This window comes from Chiloscyllium punctatum, chromosome 8 (assembly GCF_047496795.1).
Source record: "Chiloscyllium punctatum isolate Juve2018m chromosome 8, sChiPun1.3, whole genome shotgun sequence".
NCBI classification, from domain to species: domain Eukaryota; kingdom Metazoa; phylum Chordata; class Chondrichthyes; order Orectolobiformes; family Hemiscylliidae; genus Chiloscyllium; species Chiloscyllium punctatum.
The window spans coordinates 87,547,370-87,570,151 of record NC_092746.1 but is presented as its reverse complement, the minus strand read 5'-3'; the positions used below and the strand labels follow the sequence as shown (position 1 = coordinate 87,570,151).

General features: G+C 38.6%; 1 protein-coding gene across 4 annotated transcripts in view; it reads right to left on the bottom strand.

The window, feature by feature from the left end:
* The window catches only part of myo3a (myosin IIIA), a 444,520-nt gene that overhangs the window by 47,508 nt on the left and 374,230 nt on the right, over positions 1-22,782 (bottom strand). For 2 of the 4 annotated variants that reach the window (XM_072575981.1, XM_072575983.1), the window contains 3 exons: positions 16,303-16,343; positions 12,454-12,483; positions 11,750-11,893 (listed from right to left, as the gene is read on the bottom strand). In XM_072575981.1, the coding sequence (XP_072432082.1) occupies positions 11,750-11,893; positions 12,454-12,483; positions 16,303-16,343 (215 nt within the window). The remainder of the gene's footprint in view (positions 1-11,749; positions 11,894-12,453; positions 12,484-16,302; positions 16,344-22,782) is intronic. The other 2 variants (XM_072575982.1, XM_072575984.1) reach the window with 2 other exon arrangements.

The following is a 22,782-nucleotide window of genomic DNA, read 5'->3' as shown; positions in this document are numbered from 1 at the left end:
CAGTCCTTTAGGACTTAACTTTGGTGATCAAGGATACCTTTGACTTGCATGGTCCTGCCATGGTTGCTTTGCACACAGGGAATCAGCCATCTCATGTATCTACACGGGATGCAACTTATAAACCTCAATTTCACTTTTTAGAGCTCATTTACTTGGTGCTTGTTTGGAAATATATGCAAGGTTAGTAGTCTATGAGCATTTGTGAGGTTCATGTGCAGTGCTGGAGTTACTGAGAGTGTAATGTAGCAGAAAAAAGATTACCCTTGCAAGAGGCAGATTATAATTGACCATTTTCCAGCACTGTTATGCATTCCATTTGAAATTTTCTGAGAATTTTGGTTTCCTCTGAGTTCAGTGTGTGAGCACTTTACCAATGAAGTGGAGTGCAGTTGAGCTTTAATTATGGTGCCAGTGGCTTGTCGACTGGAAGGCATTCCATTTCTCCTGCTGACGTTTGCTGGAGAAGCACATTAAAATAGCTGGCTGTGCCATTAATGAGGTGAGGAGCAGAAGAGAGCATGAAGAAAGTTATTGAGAGTCATGACTGGACACTTGCCATGAAATCCCCCATAAAATTGGAAAATCTAGCCTATGAAGGATTGTAAGGGCTTCTTTGAATATTGGGGGAGAAAAAGGAAGAATAAATGTATGAACATTGGCTCTTTAGCCTCCTTATTTAAGGAAGGATGTAAACCTCTTTGGAAGTAGTTTAGAGGTTTCCCATCCAAAAGCCAAAATGATTTGTTTTCTTATGAGGAAACTTTGGACAGGTCCAGGGTGGAATATGCTTTGGTATGCCCACAAATAGCATCTATACCACTTAGCTTTCACAGAAAGGCCTTTGAGAAACCATTTCCTGATGAGCTGCAAACTCAAGTGTCCACTCAGCTCTCTTGCTGAGTGCCTGAGCCTATCAGTCTGCTTGGGCTAATCTTGCCAGTCTCCATACTGGCACCTTCATTTTACCCCTAACTGTTCACCTGGACCCAGCAAGCCAATTAATATCCATAAGCTTGAAGTTGGCACTTCACTCTCTTTATCACCTATCAAACATTTCATTTTGCTATGTTTCTCTCATGTCTGATTCATATTGGCATATGTGATCCACAGGCTTTTATTAGGTATCTAAGGAAATGAATGACACAGCACCTTTCAACATCAATGGGATCATACCCACATCTGCTCACATCCTCACATTAGGTGAAGGAGCAGTAGCACTCTGAAAGCTTGTGATTTCAAATAAACTTGTTGGACTGTAACCTGGTTCTGTTGCGCTGTAAATGAGTACTGCAGATGCTGGAGATCAGAGTTAATATTAGAGTGGTGATGGAAATGCACAGCAGGTCAGGCAACATCCGAGGAGCAGGAAAATCAACATTTCATGCAAAAGCCCTTCATCATTCCTGACCTGCTGTGCTTTTCCTGGTTTTGTTGTGTCTCCTGACCTTGTCCACCCTAGTCCAACACCAGCACCTCCAAAATCTGGATGAGATCAATGGATAGCAGAGACTTGTAACTGAACTTAGACAAATGCGGAAGTGAGGAAAATATTTACCAATGATCTTTAAAGTTAGAGAACATGAAGTAAATTTTAATTATAGGTCAGATAACATTACGCATTTTGAAGTTGCTTGAAGATTCCGTTTAGATTTTAGATTTAAATTTTATTGTCACGTGTACTCAAGTACAGAAGTACAGGATTGCAGTGAAAAATGTATAACGTCGACACATAAGGCACCATTTTAGGTACAAAGGCACCTAGGTACAAAAGCCTTAGGTACAAAGTAGTAAGAGAAACAGAGTTAAAAAGATAAACATTACTTCATGGAATAAGTAGTAAAATAAAGAAATAAGATAATACTTTACATTAAAGTATATCTTAATTTAAACAGGAAAATAAAAGAATAAATTAAAAGTTCAAGTCTTTGATGAGACCTCTGCTTATTTCGCCCCCTGGGAGATCTCAGCTGCCTGTTCTTGATGTCACTGCCACGGATATCGAGGGAGCTCCCTCACTGCTCACCTCTTGCCACACTGGGCTGCAATGCGGTCACTGCTGCTGAAACTGTCACTTCCCACATCTCCCCTGGTGCCTTGGGAACATGCCCGGGAAGGATCCACTCACATGTCGAGCTGAGACACCTGAGAGACCAGGCCGACATATCGCTGAGACCCCAGGCCGACTTATCGCTGAGACCCCAGGCCGACATATCGCTGAGACCCCAGGCCGACATATCGCCGAGAGACCAGGCCAATATATCGCTGAGACCCCAGGCCAAGATATCGCTGAGACCCCAGGTCGACATATCGCCGAGAGACCAGGCCAACATATCGCTGAGACCCCAGGCCAAGATATCGCTGAGACCCCAGGCCAACATATCGCCGAGAGACCACGCTGACATATCACTGAAAGACCAGGCCGAAGTGCCACAGAGACCCCAGGCTGACATATCGCTGGGAAACCAGGCCAATATATCGCCGAGAAACCAGGCCAACATACCGCTGAGAAACCAGGCTGCTGAGAGCTCCTGTGAGACCAGGCAGAGATATGCCACGAGCTGCTGAGAGAACAGGCTGAGACACTGCAATGGGGAAAGTGAAGAAACACCAAGACAGAAAGAAAGAAAGGGGAAAGAAGAGAAGGAAACGAGAAATAAACAAATAGAGCAGAAGAGCTGCATGCAGCTGGACGGTCCTACTCTACTGCCATCTTGGGGAAAAATTGTTTGAAGTGCCAGAATGTTTACAAGAGAAAGGTCAGAACATCAAATATTATCTGATGTCAGAACAACTTTAAACTAGCTAAATGGTCAGAGCCAGACTTCACATTTATAAGTAAGCTCAGTGTATATGACTGAAGTACACAAGATGTACAGTTTAGAAACAGGTCATTTGGCCCAACAAGTCTAGGCCAGTATTTATGTTCCAGAATTGCATTCCTGCAAACCTAAAAACCTATTTAGAGGATTGTCACTATTTAAGATCAGAGGAGCAGCAGTTGTGGCAGGTATCTATAATATCTCACATACAGATGGAGAGATGATCATGTGGGAATCCACATGGAAATTGGAGGAACAGAAAATCTATTGATGGAGGAGGTACTGGTTTTAGAGAACAAATAGGATACCAAAGTAATAAAGGAGAAAGACTTGAACAAAATGTGATATAAAGAAAATTACATACTTTCACTGTAACATTGCACATACCAAAGGCAATTTCTGCAAGTTCAATAGGAGACTGATTGTGGTCGTGCAAATGTCGAAAGAATCTTCAGAAAAATAGGCATCAAGAAAACAAACACCTATTAAACTGCAGCGATAGTACAAAGAGAAGATGTTTCCTTAAAATATAATAAGAAATGCAGATGACTCAGGACAGTCATGAAAATTCTTCTTTGGGGAGTTGTGTTGCGGCTGTACAGGACATTGGTTAGGCAACATTTGGAAATTTTTGTTCAATTCTGGTCTGCTTTCTATTGGAAGGATGTTGTGAAACTTGAAAGGGTTCAGAAAAGATTTACACGAGTGTTGCCAGGGTTGGAGGGTTTGAGCTATAGGGAGACGCTGAATAGGCTGGGGCAATTATGCATGGAGCATCGGAGGCTGAGAGGTGACCTTACAGAGGTTTAGAAAATCATGAGGGGCATGGATAGGGTAAATGGATAAGACCTTTTCTCCTGGGTGGGTGAATGTAAGACTAGAGGGCATAGGTTTAAGGTGAGAGGGGAAAGATTTAAAAGGGACCCAAGGGGCAACTTTTTCACACAGAAGGTGGTGCATGCATGGAATGAGCTGACAGAGGAAGTGGTAGAGGCTGGTACAATTGCAACATTTAAAAGGCATCTGGATGAACACATGAATTGGAAGGGCTTAGAATGGATATGGGCCAAATGCTGGCAAATGAGACCAGATTTATTTAGGATATCTGGTCAGCATGGACAAGTTGGACCAAAGGGTCTGTTTCTGTGCTGTACATCTTTATGACTTTGTGAATATGCACAAGATGAATTAGACCACTAAATGTTTTGAGTATTTTATGATTCAAATCAAGGAGGTAAACCTATGAAGATATTAAGAACTTTGGAACAAATCAGTCACTCATGATAATATTATCTTCCAGAGGAATTAATGAAGGAGAAAATATTAATTTGAGGTGTGCATGGATGTTACAGGTCAGTCCCACTGTAAAGACTTGGATTAAGAATGAAATAATAAATGGAGTAATTGTAGTTCCAACAGAAGGAATTGATTTTATTTAGAGAAATGACCTGGTTGTTTTAAAAGTATTGGCCTCCCAGAGGGTGGTGAAACAAGCAGTGGAGATAAAAGAAAGTGAGATGTTACAAGATGAATATCCATTGTTTGCTGTCTGCACTATGACTGTGACTGCCAGCAGCAGTTGTGGGGACATTTAAGACACTGCTGGACATGCATATGGTCACAGAAATTTGAGGGTGCATACATGAGGATCAATGGTCGGCACAACATCGTGGGCTGAAGGGCCTGTTCTGTGCTGTACTGTTCTATGTTCTATGTTCTAGATCTCAGGTCTATAGAATTAGACAGGAAGAAGAATACTGTATGAAACGAAGATGATGATTTGGAAATTCAGACATCAGATACAATTTTAAAAAATTAAAATAGAAAGGATGCAGTCAAAGAAAATGAAGCTGACAAGTTTAACACATTTTCTTTAATAGAAATGCAACAAATGGATTCGGGACTGAAAGAGTTATACCCAAAGTCTGCTCAGAAATCGAGTCAGAGTCAATACATGAATATTATTACTTGAAAGACAAATAACTGTTGAGACTACCTCAAATGCCAGCTGATGAGGAGTCTGCAATAGTCTATAAGGTGGCTGTTCCATCTGAGTATCATACAAAACATTTCAAGTAACTTACAAAATTCCAATAGCAGGTCACTTAAATATTAGGGAAACACAGAATGCATTATGTAATCCTGGCCAATGAAAACACTTAATAAAGATGTTGTCAAATTTTTCAAGATATGCCACACACATTTGGCTATGAGGGTAACCCAACCATTAATTAAACCTGCACTATTATTCGTTTCTATACCAGCTATTGAAAACCAAAGTTCACAGAGTCTAAATAGATCACGTAGGAACTTTTCCTGAGGGCAGGAATTGGAATTAGTACTTTTTAATGATTATGGATATTACAACAAGATTTCATGAAGCAGTGCCTTTTGGAAAATTTACTTTAAAAGTAGTAGTAGAAATCTTAGTTCAAATTTTAACAACATTTTCACCAAAGAAATGTGATAAGATGAAGACTCAAATTTTATGTCACAAATGTTCAAAGAAAAGATTATGAATTTGGGGATAAAGTTATTTACCTTCTTGCAATTACTGTCCTCAATTTCACAGTGCACTGGAAAGATGGCTTAACTTTGCAAATCATCATTAGAGCTAATTGTCAAGAATGTTCTACTGATTGGGAGAAATAAATTCCCTTAAGATGTTCCCAATGAGCCCATATTTATTAACTGAGATATGGATATGAGGTGAGAGGACTGCTTAAAATGATTAAAGAAATATTGATAAACCAAAGTTGAGAGAGGACATTTCCAATATATGGTTTAAGTTTCAAAGAGAAAGTAACTAAATCATGTGATTTGGCCAAGAAGAATTTGAAGATTGCTCAATAAACAATGAAAATATAGCAGATAGAAAGGCCAAAGTCTAAAATTTTATTCCTGGGATAGATTTTAGCACCGTATTAATGGCTCAAATAGATATATTAAAAACAAGGTTCATTGGACCTTATCAAATTAAAAAGAAACTCAGTGCTATAAATTATGGAATGAGTCATGATATGAGAAAGAAACATTGCGTGTGTTAGGTTAGTATGTTAAAAAGATATAATGAAATATACATTAGCCAGGAGCAGATATATTCATGGTAGTGAAAGAAATAGTGATTAAAATAATGGTATCAGAACAATTGGAGAATGCATCCAAACTTGACAAGACAAAAGGTGATCAGTTAGCAATCAAATTAGAAAAGGTAGAGGATCTGCAATGGTTAGATAGCATAATATGTCATCTTCCAGAAAAATATTGAAACAGCTTACAAAGGTTAAAACAAAATCATGAGTCAATTTGTGTGAATAAGCCAGGAAAATCATACCCGCTATTCATGATTTTTAAAGTAAGTGATGCATGACATATAACACAACATTCTTACAGATTCAATCCAGAGAAATTAACTCAAATGAGAGAAGCGATTAAGTTCATGAAGGACAAAGACATTACTAAACCAAGACACAGCAACTCAAAGTTATCTAATGCTGAAACTGGATGATTGCAAAAATTCTGTTTATCGTAAAGCCAATATAGTAACAATAGCAACTTCATACCCTATTCCACATTCAAGGACTTCATCGAGTGAATTGGACACAAGTGATTGATCATCAAAATCAACCTGCTAAAAGGGTATAAGTAAGTTCCATCGACTGATAGATATCCAAGCAAAGTTAGACAAGGGATTCCAATTCCTTATTAAACCACGGCTCCCTCACACGACCCTTTCCTCCCAGCCTGACAGGTACATACTTATCAAGGACACTCAATAGTTGCTCCTTGAACAAGCTCCACATATCAATTACACCCTTGCCTTAAAGCCTACTATTCCAAGCCGAGCATCCTAAGTCATGCCTCACCGCATCATAATTTCCCTGCCCCCAGCTATAACTCTTACCCTGCAGTGCACACTTATCCCTCTCCATCACTAGAGTAAAAGTCACCGAATTGTGGTCACTGTCCCCAAAATGCTCACCTACCTCTAATTCTAACACCTGGCCTGGTTCGTTACCCAGAACCAAATCCAGTATGGCCTCACCTCTTGTTGGCCTATCTACATATTGTGTCAGGAAACCCTCCTGCACACATTGGACAAACACCAACCCATCTAACGAACTTGAGCTATAGCTTTCCCAATCAATATCAGGAAAGTTAAAGACCCCATAACAACCACCCTATTATTTTCACTCTTCTCCTGAATCATCCTCACAATCCTTTCTTCTACGTTTCTAGGACTATTAGGAGGCCTGTAAAAGACTCCTAACAGGGTGACCTCACCTTTCCTATTCCTAACCTCAGCCCAAACTACCTCAGATGGCGAGTCTTCATCCATCGTCCTTTCCACCGCTGTAATACTATCTTTGACAAGCAATGCCACACCTCCCCCTCTTTTACCCCCACTTCTGACCCTACTAAAACATTTAAAGCCTGGAACCTGCAACAGCCAATCCTGTCCCTGCTCTACCCATATCTCCGTAATAGCCACAACATCGAAGTCCCAGGTACCAACCCACGCTGCAAGTTCACCCACCTTATTTCGTATACTTCTTGCATTGAAGTATACACACTTCAAGCCAATTTCCTGTTTACAGGCACCCTCCTTTGAGATTGATGCCATGTTCCTAACCTCCCTACACTCCAGGTCCTGCACCCTAAAGCTACAGTCTAGGTTCCCAGAGTCAGACAGTTTGCTTTATTTTATTTTCATTTCATGTATGCCACAAGCTTCTATTTTATTGTTAAACCTAAATCTATGGCTTAGCATGCTTTTGTTCAAATGAAAGACTGCCATCTTTAAATGTAGTCTGATCCATCATTCCAGATTTCATCTGGGATCTGACACTTTCGGTTGTCGCATTGACTTGGACCATAATATACCAATCAATGATTGTCACAATGTCCAGTACTGAGACTAGATTTCAATTCCAGATTTATACAGTAATTGAATTTAAACTCCACTAATGCCTAGTGGAATTTGAACCCCTGCTCTTACAACATTAGTCTGGGCTTCTGGATTATTGGATTTCTCCAAAACAATTCAAAAGATTGTGATCTATGAAAATAACTGTTCCTCTTCATTGTTGGTGAAGTTTACTTTGATATGATGCAGAGCCAACACATGACTCAATCACCCCTTCAATGACATTCCCATTACCTTACCATTTCCTATCATAATTGAGCAGCACATGGACTGACATTGAAAAGCTTGCTGTGAAGTCACTTCCTGGATATCGACACAATCACTGCGTGGTTAGCACTGCTGCCTCATAGTGGTTCAATTCCACCATCGGACGAATGTCTGTGTGGAGTTTGCACTTTCTCCCTGTATTTGTGTGAGTTTCCTCTGGTTACCTGAGGTTCCTTCCACAGTCCAAAGATGTGCAGGCTAGATGGATCGGCCATGCTATTTTGCTCATTGCGCCCAAAGACATATAAACTGGGTGGATTGGCCACGGGAAATGGAGGGTTACAGGGATAGATTATGGTGGGGCCTGGATGCGACGTTTTTCAGAGGGTTGGTGTGGACCTGATGGATAGAATAGCCTGCGTTCACTGTCGAAATTCTATGATAACTGTGCCTTCTCCACATTCCACTGTCACAGATAACAAAGACTACACATGGCTCTCTGTTGACCTGAAGCTGACTGGGACAATTATAACCTGATCTCTGGCTGGTGGTTGTGCCAAGATCAATAAGTATAGTCAGTTTGTTCTTTTCCACTTTATCCCATCTTGATCATGAAGTGCAAATTTTTTTTTAAAAATTGTAAGCGAGGTAAAGCAGTAAAAATGGTACCAGATCTTATCTTTAAAATAACAATAAAATATTATAAATGTGGTAATGTTAGTTGATTGAAAATGATGCTACAATGTCTGTTCCATTGTTAGAGCTCCATTAATGACAGAACTCCCCCTCTTGCCCATTCTAAATGTGTGATAAAGGGAGAGTGAGCAAACTGGGGTTAATCAGCCAAAATATTGTGGCAGGTGTTTAATATTTTTGCATCAAATCCAAGGCATAAATGAAGCTAGGCATTAAGCAGGGTAAGCAAATTAGTACATAAATGCAGAAGATTGCAAAACTGTAGCTTAGTAAGAAATGGGCATCATGCCTCCTCCTCCTCCACTTCTGCAGCTGTGGCACTTTTGCTCTCAAGGCACAAAGCATAGTAGAGTCTGTTTCTACTTCAGATGATGGGATTAGTTGGCTACTTACAATTAGTATCTTGACAAACATCTGCTTAGATAACAATTCAGTAGATTTTCATATAGGAATGCTTTAAATTAATGCATATGTTAACAGTTTATATTTTTACAATTTCCTTAATTATTGACATCAACACTTCTACACCTGCAAGACTAATGAAAACCCCAAGACAGATATGAATTTGGGCTTATCATTTATCTGGCCACATGCTCAATTACACTTGCATTAAACATTAGGAAGGAGCTATCATCTTCAAAAGGCATCCTGTGTGCAGCCGTGCAGATGTGGTATCAGCTCTTTGCGATTAACATCAAGATAATCTTAATGGAAAGCCTCTATTTTCACTCAAAACATACCTTTCTAGTGAGTAGAATAGCACTTTTTCCCATTCCCATGATAAAATAAACTCAATTTTCTATGATTATCTGTTCTTCTATGAATATAAAAGTCTAACACAGTAAAGAAAATATACACATTGCCAAGATATCATAGACAGTACAGAAATCTACAAATTGTCAGGATACAATTTACTGATAACCAAAGGGAGTTTTGAAAGCATATTATTCTCTATGGGAAGAATTAAACCATTTTATTATTTCTCTAAATCAAAATGTACAAAATATACAGTTTGAATATAACTGGAAAGTTACAGCTCATTCTTTTACCTAGCTATTACAAAGATAAATCGAAGTTATCAGAACCTAGAAATAATATTAGTGGATATGCAATGAGTTTACTGTGATAGCATTCCATAGCCTGCTGTTTTACTATAGCCCTCAACTCTTTTAAGATAAATAAATGGCTTAATGGCTATACTAAAATTGGAGGCCTTGGGCTGGCATTGAAATATGCTCTGTATTTACCCTGCTAATATTGGTAACTGAAACTCCCAGGATGATAGAAATGAATTTATAATGATGAAAAAGAAATCAGAAAAGATAAAAATATATAATGGGGTAATTTTGACCTGCATGCTTGGATAAAAATAAGCAATGGCAAGTCATCAGCCAATTCTCCACATGATAAAAATTATCATTATTCCAGTGAATTTGATTTGGTTGACAAATACATCTTTAAGAAAATAATAGCAGGACAAGGCTTAAAAAAATATTCTGGGACACTATCACAACTTTCCATAATTTAGAATTTGCATGTTTTCTGCAAATCACTGATTCTGTGAAGAACAGAGCACGGGTGACACTGACTCGGGATACTTCTTGACAGATGCAATGCAATAGCTAGCATTTCAATGGTCCTTTTGAAAAGGTAAGGAAATTTGCATTCAACTGATTCAACTAAAAGTAATTTGAACATGGTCTGGATTTGTAAGATCATCATAAAACTGGCCCGAATAGCCTTCCAATATTTCAAACTGTCAGGCACCAATTACACTACTGATATTGTTGCAGCAAAAATAGTTTTAACAAGTCCATGAATTCAAAAAAATCCATTATAGTCACATGAAATATATCACGTAAAGATTAATGCTGTAGCATATAAAGGAATTCTGCCACTCAAGTATATATATTATGATCAAAGGTGTCAATTGCTATGAAGTCTATTTTGCTGATTGAAATAAATTCACGTAAAAGTTTCATAATTAACTCACTCGAGTGAATTTTCTACCCATTGATAATTTATTAATAGCACTTTTTAATGGTTGAGATAAAGAAACTCATTGCCATAATTTACCAAAACAGAACAATGTTCTATTCAGATAGAAGCACACTAGCTTCCAATTAACCTATTGGACTATAATTTGGTGTTGTGTGATTTTTAACTTTGTACACCCCAGTCCAACACCAGCATCTCCAAATCATGACTATTCAGATGGGTTTGCTTACCCAAAATGAATCAAGCAGCATTAATTAATTGACATGAATAGAGATAGATTTTAAGGCAGGCAATAAACAGGCCAGCAAAGGGCAGAATACCCACCTATCGGTGTCACATCATCTTGAGGGCTATGCCTTAATACCATGCCAACAATGGACTGCCTACCCCAATCAGAAATCATGCTGTAGTGTATTGACTTTGGGCTGGTCAAATATCTGCTGGTCCTGAAGCTAACAAAAGAAGGACAAAGGATGGTCCTGGGATGATGTGGAAAAGTTGGGATGAGGGGAGATCTTGGAGGACTGAGGAAGCTAGTTGTAGTGGCGAGGAGAGGGGGAGCCCATAGATGGAATTATTCTTGCTACATTTGGGAGACTACTTCTATTTTTTTCACTGGTTGCAGCAAAATATTTATTTCATTTATGTTTTTGAGGCTTTCTCCTCTCACCATCCAGTTATTTTACTTAATTATATTTTGGTCTTGTGATTTTCCACTTAACTTCAATTTGCATACATTAATGAGCCTTCTTCCTGAAATTAGGAAAGGTGCATAGAATGCCCAGAGGAACTCCTGAGTGGGTTTGGGGCAAAGTGGCAACTGAGCATAAAATGATAAAGTACAATTTTACCTCCAATACTACCCTCTTGCCCCTAGGTGGACTGAATTAAAATAAATACTTATATTTGGATGTTCAAATCCACTAGATTGGAGGGGTAAGGTAAAACTGAAAGAAACAAAACATCCCATGGTTCAGAGGCCCAGAGCAGATTATGTTAATGTAGGAGATGTTGACTCGAGTCTTATTTTCTCATTAATGGACATTTTTAATGGATTTTATATCTTTACAGCTTGAGGAATTTCATTAGTCTGGAGATCTACCTGTTGGAACGGTTAGGTGTTGTGGATCTGGCTTGTGCAGGTGGTATTTTCCCTGTTGCTTCAACATGATTCTCCCTGGACAGTGGATCATTGGGTGTAATTTGTTTGTAGTAACGATCATCTGCATCCAGCAACTTTACTTGGCTAAGAAAAAGTAATGAATATATTAACTACTATTATAGCACGTGATTCAATATCACTCATTCGTTACATCCTGCAATTTCTTAAGGAAATGGTAATGCACATATAAGTTAGAGAAGCAAACAATCAAATCTGGGCTTATAAGAACCAACCAACATTTTAAGATTTTACTCAAGGCTAATCATATAAATCATAAATATGGAATGACCATGTGCTTGAATCAAGTTTGGAAGGGTCAGTAAATGAGTGCCTATGAACCAGCTACTTGTTCTACATCCCAACAGATTAAATAAATTATATATGGTTGGGGCACATAATAGATGGACAATGTTGAATCCCATTATTATTCATAATAATACATTATGGATTGCAGTCCAGACCAGGGCCAGATGGCTGGATATGCAAGAGAAACCCCAAGTGGGGACCAGCGTAAATGTAGCCAGAAGAGAGAGGACCACAGCACTTACCTTTAGGAACAGAGGCAGAAAGGTGGCCCTGTGCAAGAAAAACCAAGCAGGCAGCAGCATAACTACAGTCTGAGGAACAAGATTTATCACACTTACCATCTAGAACAGAGGCAAATAGGCTGGAGGCTCCAGAAGGTGTGGCAGCAGAGAAACATATTAATAGCAACGTCACAGAAAAGTCATGAATTATGATCAGTTGCTGAGGAGCTGCTGCTAGGGGCTACATTTCAACTCCAGTAACTTTGAAAAATTGAACTTTCTAAAGCAGCATCAGGAAAGGAAGAATTTGTAGACACAAGAAAGGAGCTAATTTGCAGTAAGGTTGAGGAAGTTCTACTTTCTACTAATCTCCAGTTTAGAGTAAATTGTTCAAAATTAGATTAAAGCAAGTTAAAGTAAAGCAAAAGTAAGCTTAAGGCATTGCAAAGCAGAACAATCAAGCAGAATGTGGCTCAGGGAATGGTGGACATTTCATATGGTCTAGGTGAGTCCATGTGCTGGTGCTGGGTGGTATGCTCTTCTGAGTTAGAGATGTGATACATCATTGTACAAAGCAATGAGAGATTTACTGCGTACATAATTATGATACATAGTTTTCAAAAACTTAACACTGGGGGTTGGATTTTCATTAAATTGTGACAGAGGTTGGTGACCAAAACACAAATTAGCACTAACTTTGTGCATCATGACGTCCCACTTTAGTTTCTGACCTTGACAAATTTTAACAGAATGGTAAGGGAGAAAGTGTGAACTGGAAACAAAATTTTCAGTTAGTTAAGTACAGAGTTAATTGGGCGCAAAATGGTAATTAAGCAGCTTCTTATGGGCTTGTCTTCCAAGATGATGGAATCATCACAGGGCAGTTGATCTTTGGGAGCTGCATAAATTTGAACAGTTCCAGACTGTCTTGAATAAGGTCAGCATCATTGAATCTGCTTTTTTGATTGAAAAATGTGAACGTTTTGAAAAAAAAGTCTCTCTCACAGTAATTCATTTTCTAGAAGAATAACAATTCCCTCCAGCATCCTGGTTTGCAGTACTCCATCTACCTTGACCTACTTGAGAATTCAGAAGCTTTCTTTTTTTATGCCCAAAATCAGACTCCTTTCCCTGGTGTCTCAGTTCTATTCCCTCCACCACTACCACAATGACCAATTCGTTACCATTTCCCACCACTTATCAATTAACTCTGCCTCCATTGAAACTGAAGTTTTGTTTGCTTGCTGTAATGAGCACACTGATGATCCAGATCCAAGCCCACTTTCTGAAACAAGGGTTCTCTGGGTTCTGGACATTTGAAATAATCCTAATCGTAACCCTAACCCTCACCTTATCGTGGTCAATTTAATGGACACAATTAAAAAATGGTACCTTTTTATAAAAAATGTGTAGCCTAGAAGCACAGAATTTTAAGGAGAAGATTGTATTCAATTTAAATAGATGTTTTATCTGTTGCCATCAATTTTTTGGGCTTTTTGGTCATTTTGAATATTCAGCAGATTGTTGACAATTAATTAAATATCAACAATTATGTTCTTTAGAAGAATAATTGTTCTCCTTAACAGAACTGTTTATCAATTAACTCACATCAGTTGGATCCTAGTAAGATTTCACTTTCTGTCTTCTATTAGTTAGCCAATTTTCTTTTCATATTAAGTTATTGCCCTAACACCATTAATTAGCCTCATGTGTGGTTATTCATCAAATGCCATCTGAAAATACAACTATATTACATCATTTTACCTTTTCATTGCATTCCTTTTACCTATCCCACTTGTTACCTTCTCAAAGAAGTCTGGAAATTTTGATAAACTTGATTTCTTTATGAAACCATACTGACGGTGTTTGGTATATCACATAATTCTAAACTCAATGCTCTTATATAATAATATATATAATATATATATAATAATAATTATATAATAATATAATAGAATCTTAACACTTAGCCAATGACAGACATTAAACTAACTGTCTATATTTAACTTCTTTTTTTATCTTTTTCCTTTTTCTAATAAGGGTGTTTGTTACATTGGCAATTTTTCATTCTCTAGAACTTTCCAAAATGTCAGGATTCTCATAAGGTTACTACCAGTGCATCCACTATATCTATAGCTAATTCCTTTAATATGCTAGCACTTTTGAAAGACTATAATGTTTGACTTTTAGCTTTCTGCCTTACTCTTCTACCTTATACTAATAATTATTGTAATGTTTAAATTTTAACTTTGTTCTTTCTTTCTTTCTACTTTGTTCTTCTGATTCTGTACCTAGGTACTTGTATTTAAGATGGTGCCTTGTGTAGTGACATTATATGTTTTTCACTGTATTCCTGTCACTTTTGTACATGTGACAATAAACACTTAAATCTAACAATCTAAGGATGAAATCAATTGGATCTATGGGACCTGTTGGCATCTTGTACAGTACTTTTCCGAGTACTTTCTTTCTGGTGAGTGCTACTGTATTTATTTTCTCTTCCCTTTTTCTCCTTGATTGTTTTGTATTTTTTGAATGATATTGGTGTTGCCTATTGAGAAGGTAGATGCAAATGATGTTCTGCTGTGTATTGCAAGGAAGATGTAATATAATGATAGAGATGCTTTACTGCAAATGTACAGGGCCTTGTTGAGACTGCATCTGGAGTAGTCTGTACAGTTCTAGTCTCCCAATAATGGATATAATTATGTTAGAAGCAATTCAGAGAAAGTTCACTCATCTCATTCCCTGGATGAAATGGTTATTCTTTGAGGAAGACTGGACAGGATGAGACTATACCAATTGGAGTTTAGAAGTATGAGAGGTGATCTTATTGAAACATGGTAGATGTTAAGATACTCTTGTATTAGAACTATGGGACACAATTTAAGAATAGCGGGCCTGCCTTTTAAGATGGGGATGAGGAGATTTATTTTCAGTCAGTGAATTACTATTCTGTAAAACTGTCTTCTGCAGAAAGTAGTGCAGAATATGTTGAATGATAGAGATGTTTTACTGCAAATGTGCAGGACCTTGTTGTACCAGGCTGTATCATTCAACATACTCAAAGCAAAGTTAGTTTACTGGTAGGTGATTGATGTCTGTTTGCACTCAGTGGGTTGTTATACCCCAGAAATAAATTGCTTCACTACATGTATTGAAAATCAAAATGATCAGAATCAATCAAACTTGTTTTGGGGAAGTGTTGCAGAATTTTAAAATCTAGATTTGTTCTTCCACTTCTTGAAATTATGTGAAGCCAGGACATGGAAAGTCATAATTAATTCATCATTTTATAAACAGTAATTTGAACGATGTGGTGAAAATCTTCCTGAACCTTATTGTTTTCAATATTATGAAATTCAACATCCAAGTTAAGATTTTAGATTAATTTTCATGATGCATTATTAGACATCCTTATTATGAACAAATTCTGTAAGCTTACTAAACTCAAAAGATTCACTGAATAAACCTGAATTTCTTCCCAAAAATACCATCGTCTACCTCCAATTAATTTTACTGTTGCCTCTGTGCAGCCATTTGACTTTTCCAGCTCTTGCACGTAGCTCACTACAAGATAATGTGTAAAATATTCTTAGAGGAACTCACGTCCCAACATGCTCTCCCTCTTGAAAAGGAAGCAAAGCCCATCTTTGCTCCTTATCTCGGACAACATTGCTGAGTTGCAAAACCTATTGTTTTTGGATTATTGTGGAATGTAACACCAACTCTGACACTACGCCTCTAAGAAAATGTATTCTTGTTACCTGTATCATTTTGATTAGAAATTGCTGTTCCGTTCAACAAAACAAAGTTTTGATGACCTGGAGGAAAGCTGCTTCCCATTTGCTATTTGTAACAAATTTCTGAATACAAGTAACAGGTTCACAGCTTCACTAAAGAAAAGAAACAGGAGACTTTCCTTATTAAAATCAATATTCTAACTGAAGAAAATAGTGAGAATACCTGTCTTTCCGAGGTCTTCTTTTTCCATCTTGCACAGATCTCTGTTGAAAACAAAGTAACAGTAAGTACCATTGATAGAATTCCTATACCGATGTCGAGGTAGCGTTTTGTCTTAACTGCCTGAATGTTAAATACTGTACAGCCTCAGTGGTGTAAAACATGTGAAATCTAGTGGAGAAGCTCATGGTAGACAAACAGGAGGCTAGTTAAACACAGCAAGCCAGGCAGCATCAGAAGGTGGAGAAGTCTTCCCCTCCTGATGCTGTGTTCTTCCAGCCTCCTGCTTGTCTACCTTGGATTCCAGCATCTGCAGTTTCTTTTTGTCTCTAATTGAAGAAACTCATGGAACTGTATAGAATTTCTCTCAGTTTTGATATATGATCATTAATCTGAAATATTGGGGTGGATTTAGAGCACATGCTAGTTTCTGGAAAGGGGTTCCTAAGAATACTGCTGCTAGCCTATGTGCTGGTTGCTTCCCACCCTGGGCCATTTTCTGGAAGGGTTGGCTGGGGTGCAGAAGTGCTGTCTGTATTGATACACCTTCTCCTACACTTGAGTGCATGGTCTTCTGCTGCTACTTCCTAGTGGAAGCTTTCTGACTATCCATCCAACTTTGAAAGTCCCAACCACCAACCTAAATTGTATGGTGATATCACCACCAAATATTAATGGGCAATTTATATAAAAACAATTGTGACTGACTGTTTCCCACTCAGTGTGGTTTTCCAACTCCATCTTTGATAGTGAGGTTTAGAAGCCAAGCACATGCATTCTGTTTCTCCTTACAGATGCTGCTGCACCTGCTGGGCATTTTCAATATTTTCTGCTTTGGCTTTTGCTACAGAACATTTGTACTTTTCCTGCCCAGGGATGCCAGGCACAGTTGGGCAGGGGGAGTTTGATCCCAATGTTGCTTCAGATCCACCCTGAAATATCTTCCTTTCTGCAGATGACTTGACCAGGCATTTGTTGTAATATTTACTATGCCAAAAATCTGCTCTATGCAACTTAATCATCTTTTGTTTTCAGATATATAAAAGCATTGGTACTCAGAACAAAATAAAGCAACCTTTACAAATTTCTATTTTCTATATTTCATTTGCAGGCCCACCAAAACTTTATAATTTCTACAAAGTCATCAATTGAAAGATCAAAGCTATAATCGAGTCTCTATTTATTTCGATCATAGTCTGCAGTCATGTGTGTCGGGAATTTTATTCTGAGTAATATGAGTCCTGAAATTGCAACTGTGTATATGAAAATAACATGTTTACAATTCCAGTTACAAAACTGAAGTATTAGGCATTGCTAAGAATGTCTTCCTATCTATTTTAACATATGCAGTCTCATAAATTGCACTGCATTAGAACGAAGAGGAGATATTCTTGCACTCACTGTCAGATTGCCTGGCAGCAGTCAATATGTCACAATGGGTACCTGAAAGCAAAACTATACAATGCTGCTCTCTTCACTTGGTCGTGGTGGTAGGTGGAATGGGAGGGAGGGGGATTTGGCAGGGAGTTTGTGGTTTGCCTCAGAAATGTCTTTTCTAACACAACTAATTTTGCATGATTCACAGAAGTAATCATGTGCAGCTAGGCCCAGACTTAGGAAAATAGAGATATTTTATTATAAGTAATCTTTGTTGCTTCAATATCAATTTTCTAGTCTACAGAGTAAGCAAATTGTGGAAGGAATGCTTTTCATTAAGCATAATAATACTGCACTTCTAGGACATCTCAAAAGTATCAGCTTATTAAAGATAAAATATTGTTTTTATTCACTTCTGGGATGTTGATGCTACTACCTGGGGCAACATTTATTGCCTGTCCCTAGTTGCCCTTGACAAGTTGCTGGTGAGCTGCTGCAGTCCATGTGCTGTTAGGGACAAAAATCCCAGGTTTTGACCCAGTGACAATGAAGAAATGGCAATATGTTTCCAAGTCAGGACAGTGAGTGGCTTGAAGGGTAACTTGCAGTTGGTGGTGTTCCTGTGTATCTGCTTCCCTTGTCCTTCTAGATGGTATTGGTTGTAGGTTTGAAAAGTGCTGTCTAAGGATCTTTGGTGAATTTCTGCAGAGCATCTTGTACACAGTGCTGCTACTGAGTGTTGGCAATGAAGGAAGTGGAAGTTTGTGGATGTAGTGCCAAACAAGTGAGCCACAGTGTCCTGGAATATTGTTGCTTTTCAGTTCAAACTGTTTCACTATCATTTGAATAAAGACAGCCCTTTAAGAAGTTCAACATACAGATGACCTAAATTCTTAGATGTCATCTTATGGTCTGAGGCCATGGTCAATCTGCATTGTGGCATCCTAGACCATGGATGAGTAAATTTTATATACCGAAGGGCCATTCCTCATTTCAGAAACCCAGTCTTCAGTCAATGCTTAACATCCAGAAGTGTCTCAGTCAAATCATTTTTGAAAGGGATTTTCTTATTGACAATCTTAGTGGGAATGCTTGCCCATTAGAAAATTGTCCTTCATAGTTTTAAGTATTCAGATTAGTAATGGATAAGAGACAGGGCATTTACAACAGGACATTTCCAGCTCAGCACTGTCCCCATGACTTGTCCTACCTGCCTATCTTCTTTTCCATCTATCCACTCCATCCTCCTCTCTGACCTATCACCTTCATCCCACCCCATCCATCCATTGTCCTCTTTGCTACCTTCCCCCACCCTCCTCCCTGACCTATCACCTTCATCCCCACCCCCACTCACCTATTGTACTCTATGCTACTTTCTCCACACCACACCCTCCTCTCATTTATCTCTCCACCCTTCAGGCTCTCTGCCTGTATTCCTGCTGAAGGGCTTTTGCCCGAAACGTCGATTTTCCTTCTCCTTGGATGCTGCCTGAACTGCTGTACTTTTCCAGCACCACTAATCCAGAATTTACAAGTGGTATGACACAATTTCACATTGGTGCACAAAATGATGCCAACCAAAAAAATGCAAAATTGCTAAGAAAAGGTGGATAGTTTTGAAATATTGTACAGAAGCAGAGACATGTAAATGTCAAGAGCTTTTCTAGTTTTTGATGTTATGTTTTAAACCAGCTATATAGAGGCAAGTTCTGGTTCTGAAATGGGAATATGGGGAAATAAGATAAGTTAGAAGTCCACTTTGACTTTAACCTGGGAGAACTTGGAAACATCAGGAAGGGGAGGGGGAAGACCCAAACAATCAAACTGGGTTCCATACTCATGCTCCGCTGAGTCCGATATTGCTTTGATGCCATCATGATGTCTACAAATTGTGTTGCGACGTGATAAAACTTATGACAAAGATCACAGAGCAATATCACAACTATTCAAAATTCTTGCAGCCTCTGTGTCTGGCACAAAATAATATTAATTTAATATGGCATTTATTTCAGTTTATGGATTTCTGCATCTGTGCAAAGAAAATATCTTTCTTAGTGCAGGTAACATTTGCTCTGCATTCCTGGGATCACTTTAATTAAAATTGTCGAAATATACATTATAGATAATTTATATTGACTTTATATACATTAAGCATATATCTTCTACCTAATGAAAACTACAATGTGCAAAACCCTTAGGCTTTTAGATCATCGAAACTTGGCTGCATTCTCAATATTATCAGGATTTAGATAGTTGGTATTGTCTTTTACTACATTTAATGAAAACACGAGCAGATAAAATGTAAAGGCATCCTTTTGTCACTGTGACAGTTTATTGTTTTGTAAAATATCCCCTGGGCACTGGAGAGGCTACAAATGATAAATATTGATGTCAAGGACTTACTTAACCTTTCTCGTTTCATATTTACAGAAGGTTAACATTCAACCTGAAGGCAGATAGAAAATCATACTTCTGTAACCACGAGTTTTGAGATTTACTTAAGAATGCCTAAGTCTAAATGTGCTGTAATGCTGCTGCAGTGCCATGGTTCAATTGAACTATAGAATGATACAGCACAGAAAGAGCTCACTCAGCCAATTTGATCACTTTCAGCTCTTTGAAAAATCTATCCAATTTACACTTACAACATGCAGACATAACAAGTTCTGTGACAGCTAAAGCATCCAAAAATATTGCATTATACTAATGATGGTTAGACAGACTACGCACAGACTATGGCACAATTAGAGGTAGCAGAAAGAAATTGGATAGTCAAAGATACACCTGCATTTTCAACCCTAAATAATGGAGTGTAATCTGCACAGGCAAAGGTCAAAATCCAAGAGGACAGTAATGGTGAAAACGCATAGTAATTAAATTTCGCACTGATAGCAATCATATTAAGTACATTGCCTATATAGTAAGAATTAGATGAAGGTGGAATATGCACATGATGATACACAGGGCATAAGAGCACTGCAGTCATTCAGTGACTAAAATGGAACACCCTCATAGCTCTTTGGGAGGCCACAGGTGCACAAATGTTTAGGGAAAATGTTGTAGACCCAATGAAAATGAACCAAATTCCTTCAAGTGACCAGTCAGTTGTAAAAACAAACATCTATTAACAAACCATATTATAGAAGGATAATCCTTTACTAACCTTGGAAAATATTTAATAATTAGCTGAGGTAAATGGTTCCTATTAATTGAAATTTCAGCCAAATATTCATATTGGCCTCAGCTCTTAAACCATATCAATACAACTTTAAACAATGGAGCCCACTGTAACAAAATAACTGCTCTGTCAATGAAATAATTCCAGAAGCAGGAGACTGTTTAGTTTCCCACTCATCGAGACTTCCGGACATGTCTGAAGTCCCATAAGTCAAATTGAAGGTCTTGACTCCATCAATTTTATTTGGAGGTCATAGTGGATTTGAATTACCCAGACCAAAACTTGAGCTAAGCAGGGCAGTCTGTATAACTATCACATTATCCCACACTGGTAAAAACCACCAGAAACTGGAATGGAGGTAAGAGTCCTAGAATCATGTCCATTCTGCCACTTTTAAGGGTTTCTGAGTTAGCCTGATTCATTAACAATCCATGTTAGAAAGTTACTGTTCAGGCACAGCAAATAGTTAAAATGGAAGGGCCTCTATCGCAAGTGATTGGAGTACAAACAAAAAGGCTTGTTACGACTGTATGATGCTTTGGTGAGATTACATGTGCAGTATAGTATATAGTTTTGGTCTCCCTATTTAAAGAAGAATATATTTGATTGAAGGTGGTTCAACAAACATTAATTTGAAGAGCATCCAGGAATGTTTGATGTTAAGAAGCTGAAGAAATAGCCAAGGTCTTTTTCCCAGGCTGGGGGGAGTCCAAAACTAGAGGGCATAGTTTGGCTTAAGATACACAGTCACAGAATAGCTCCTTCCAACCTGCCCCTGTCAATAAAATATTCTACAGTTTTAAAAAATGCTTACTTTCTCCCCACATTGAACATGACAGTTGTGTGAGAGTTTGCACCAGAATAATCAGGTTTGGTGATTTGCCTGGCCCTCCCTGGCCCAATAACAGACATCTCTTGAAGGTTATTGCAAAGAGTTAGCTTTATCAACATCTTAATAATAGCAACTGAGCACGTGTGTAAGGATCCCTGGCATGATGATGTCAGATCACATGGAACTGAGACCTGGTAGAAAAAAACACTAATGAAATCTGCTTCTCTATGTGATTCATAGGAAATATATTTTAACAGTTTGGATTGTGTTCAGTTCTTGTATGCCTCAAGCTCCTAATGATATTCCAACACTTAATTAATTAGAGGTGAATGGGCTCTCTAGTCCAATTCTCCTCCCTCACTTTGAGTATTACAATGTTTTCCATAGGCATCAGAACACTGACACACTATCTCAGCATCTGTTTTTCAATGTATCTGCACCTTTTCTTGACCCCAGAGGTGAAAGAAAATCCTGGCAATGGTCAACTCTTGCTTCTCTTCCTGGACCTCTCCATCTCCATCAACGGGGACTGACTCACCACTGACATCTTCTACAAACCCACGGACTCCCACAGTTACCTGGATTACACCTCCTCCCACCCTGCCTCTGGTAAAAATACTATCCATTATTCCCAATTCCACTGCCTCAGCTGCATCTGTTCCCAGGAGGACCAGTTCCACTGCAGAACACACCAGTTGGCCTCTTTCTTTAAAGGCCATAATTTCCCCTCCCACATGGTTGATGATTCCCCCCCAGTGCATCCCATCCATGTCTCGCACCTCCACCCTCAAACCCCCACCCCTCCAACCACAACAAGGACAGAACCCCCCTGGTCCTCACCTTCTAATCCCCAACCTCCGTATATATCCTCCTCCGCCATTTCCACCACCTACAAAAGGACCCCAACATCAGAGATATATTCCCCTCCCCACCCCTATCCACTTTCCGTAAAGACCGTTCCCTCCGCGACTCCCTCGTCAGGTCCAGCCCCCCCCCCCCACCAACCCACCATCCCCTCTGACCTATCACCATTACCCACAACTCCATCTATCTATTGCACTCTCAGCTAACTTTCCCCCCAGCCCCACCCCCCTCC